Source organism: Phaethon lepturus, unplaced genomic scaffold (genome assembly GCF_000687285.1).
Source record: "Phaethon lepturus isolate BGI_N335 unplaced genomic scaffold, ASM68728v1 scaffold21145, whole genome shotgun sequence".
NCBI lineage: Eukaryota > Metazoa > Chordata > Aves > Phaethontiformes > Phaethontidae > Phaethon > Phaethon lepturus.
Window position 1 is genome coordinate 1 of NW_010538649.1, and position 2,513 is coordinate 2,513.

The window sequence follows — 2,513 nt, forward strand, 5'->3', positions numbered from 1 at the left end:
ACGGCAAGAAAGTGCTCACCTCCTTCGGGGAAGCCGTCAAGAACCTGGACAACATTAAGGCGACTTATGCCAAGCTGTCCGAGCTGCACTGTGAGAAGCTGCACGTGGACCCCGAGAACTTCAGGGTGAGCCGTGTTTGCAGACCCAGCCCCATCCCTGTGTTGTGTGTGGAAAGTCAGGTTTTGCTTTGAAACTGGGAGTATTGCCTCCAGCAATGCTGTCTATGGGTACGTTCTTTGGCTGGTGGAGGCAGAGAGCCTGTGTTGTACCCAAGAGAGATGATGGCTTGTGCGGGACTGTTTGCAAGAGTGTGGGTGACTTTCACACTAAAAAGTCCCATTTTTAGTACCAGCGCAGCAATGGGGCAGAGAAGGTGCTGGGAGATTGTTACTTGAAGGACATGCTGGGGATGGAGACAAAAGAACAAATCCAGGAGGAGGTGCAGCATGGGCTGCGGAGACAGAGGCAGAGGGAAGCTCTGCAGAGCATTTGAGGAAATCATAGATCCTATAGCAAGGGTAGCAGCTAACCTGCTCAAAAACAACAGAGCAGGTTTCTGTCCTAGCCAGCATGTGCTGCCTGTCTGGATGGGACACTCCCAAATGGATCATTTTCTTCATTTAGATCTAGAGAAAAAGAAAAAAAAACCCCGCATTTGCAGGGTGGGGCTCAGGCCAAATTGCTTTAGCATCCCCAAAATGGGCGGAAATAGTTTCAACGTTCTTTCCTTTTCTTTTTTTTTTTTTTTAAAGAATGAAGCAAATACTGTTTTCCCAAAACCCTGAGCTTTCTGTGGAAAGGCTGAGGATTTTGTCATAGCAGTGCCAAGGAACGGGGAGCGAGCCAGCCCCAGTAGCCATCCTGCAGCCCGAAGGCCACTACGATGGGGAGGGGGGCTGAGGAGGAAGAGGAGGCGTGTGCAGCGTGTGAGAGTCCTTTCAGGAGGGGAGTTCAGACTCGGGGAGAAGCCAGGAGAAAGGAAACGCAGCCTGTGGGTTGCGGGGTGGTGTCTGGGGGGACAGGAAGGAGAGGGGCCGGAGGGAAGTCTGCAGCAGGAACTCCAGGGAGACGGAGAGCCTGCAGAAAGGAAGAAGCTGTTTGGAGCTGAAGAGGTGGCGGAGCAGGAGGAGCAGAGAGCCCTCCGCGAGGGGCCGTGGGTGCAGCAGCTCAGCCCCGGCGCGGGGAACTCCGGTCCCTGCTCCGTGGTCTGCCGCAGCACCAGGGTGCAAGCAGCGCTAACCCTTTCTGTGTTCCTCTTTCTCCTCCAGCTCCTCGGAGACATCCTAATCATTGTCCTGGCTTCCCACTTCGCCAGGGATTTCACCCCTGCTTGCCAGTTTGCCTGGCAAAAGCTGGTCGGTGTCGTGGCTCATGCTCTGGCCCGCAAGTACCACTGAGCATCCCGGGACCGGCCGCGCGAGGAGGATTCCCGGCTCCGCCACAAGCACTGCTGAGCACGAGGAGCTGCCCTTTGGGTAGCGACAGGCTGTAACCACCGAATAAAAGCCTCCCAGCACCACGTCTGTAGAGTCTCCCTGTCTCCGTGGAGGGAAGGCGGGCAGGGGGGTCTGCGCGGTGAACGCAATGCCGTCGGCGGGTGGGGGTATTCTTGGCTCTAAGGGTTGCTGCAGACGGACCCTGCTTAACTCTGGAGCGCGCTCGCGTGTGTGCATGCCCGGGGCTCTGTGAGGAGAGCACCCATGCCCAGGGCCCTGACAGCCGGGGGTGTTTCAGGGAGGGTCGTAGCAATAATGAGGGATTGCAAAGAACCTGGATCTGTTCTCCCAGCTGTAGATTAATGGGAAATAAAGTGAAGCCAGCACTGCCCAGGGCGCAGAGCTCCCAGCCAAGCCGTTCCTGCTCTCCCTTGCAGCTCTGGGGGAGCTGGCAGCTCTGGGGCTGGGAATGCACTATCCCCTTTTGGAGCTGCTGATATGGCTGAGAAAACCTAATGAGGGATTGCAAAGAACCTGGATCTGTTCTCCCAGCTGTAGATTAATGGGAAATAAAGTGAAGCCAGCACTGCCCAGGGCGCAGAGCTCCCAGCCAAGCCGTTCCTGCTCTCCCTTGCAGCTCTGGGGGAGCTGGCAGCTCTGGGGCTGGGAATGCACTATCCCCTTTTGGAGCTGCTGATATGGCTGAGAAAACCTTTGACTGGCCTAGCAGGAGATACTGTTCGCTCAAGGGGGATTTATCATGCTAATGCTCACAGCAGACCCTCATCCCCCGGCACTCACAGTCCCTTGGGACAAGGGTGACAAGTTAAATTTTTGTTAGCTATTCTGTTATACAAAACAGGATAAAAACCTAAAAATGGCCAGGACTGTGTTTATCTTACTCTTAAATCTTGTCTTAAACCAAGACTGGAAATTCCTTGCACAAGGGGTCTGACAGCCAGCGCTGTTTGCGGCATTTGGTGCAGCAGAGTCCTGGCTGTGATAAAACTTTCTGGAGTTACCAGGGAGGACAGAGTTGTTTTGGGTCATAATCTCTCACCTCACTTGGGTTCAGCA

The 2,513-nt window shown here is 54.8% G+C and overlaps 1 protein-coding gene across 1 annotated transcript; it reads left to right on the forward strand.

The window, feature by feature from the left end:
- Window positions 1-3: 3 nt before the first annotated feature.
- Window positions 4-1,397, forward strand: LOC104613842 (hemoglobin subunit epsilon; the record flags this gene model as incomplete). The annotated part of the gene is made up of 2 exons (XM_010286897.1): window positions 4-125; window positions 1,269-1,397. Coding segments are annotated over 2 exons (251 nt in total), but the record flags the coding sequence as incomplete, so codon positions are not given.
- Between the last annotated feature and the right edge of the window lie 1,116 nt (window positions 1,398-2,513).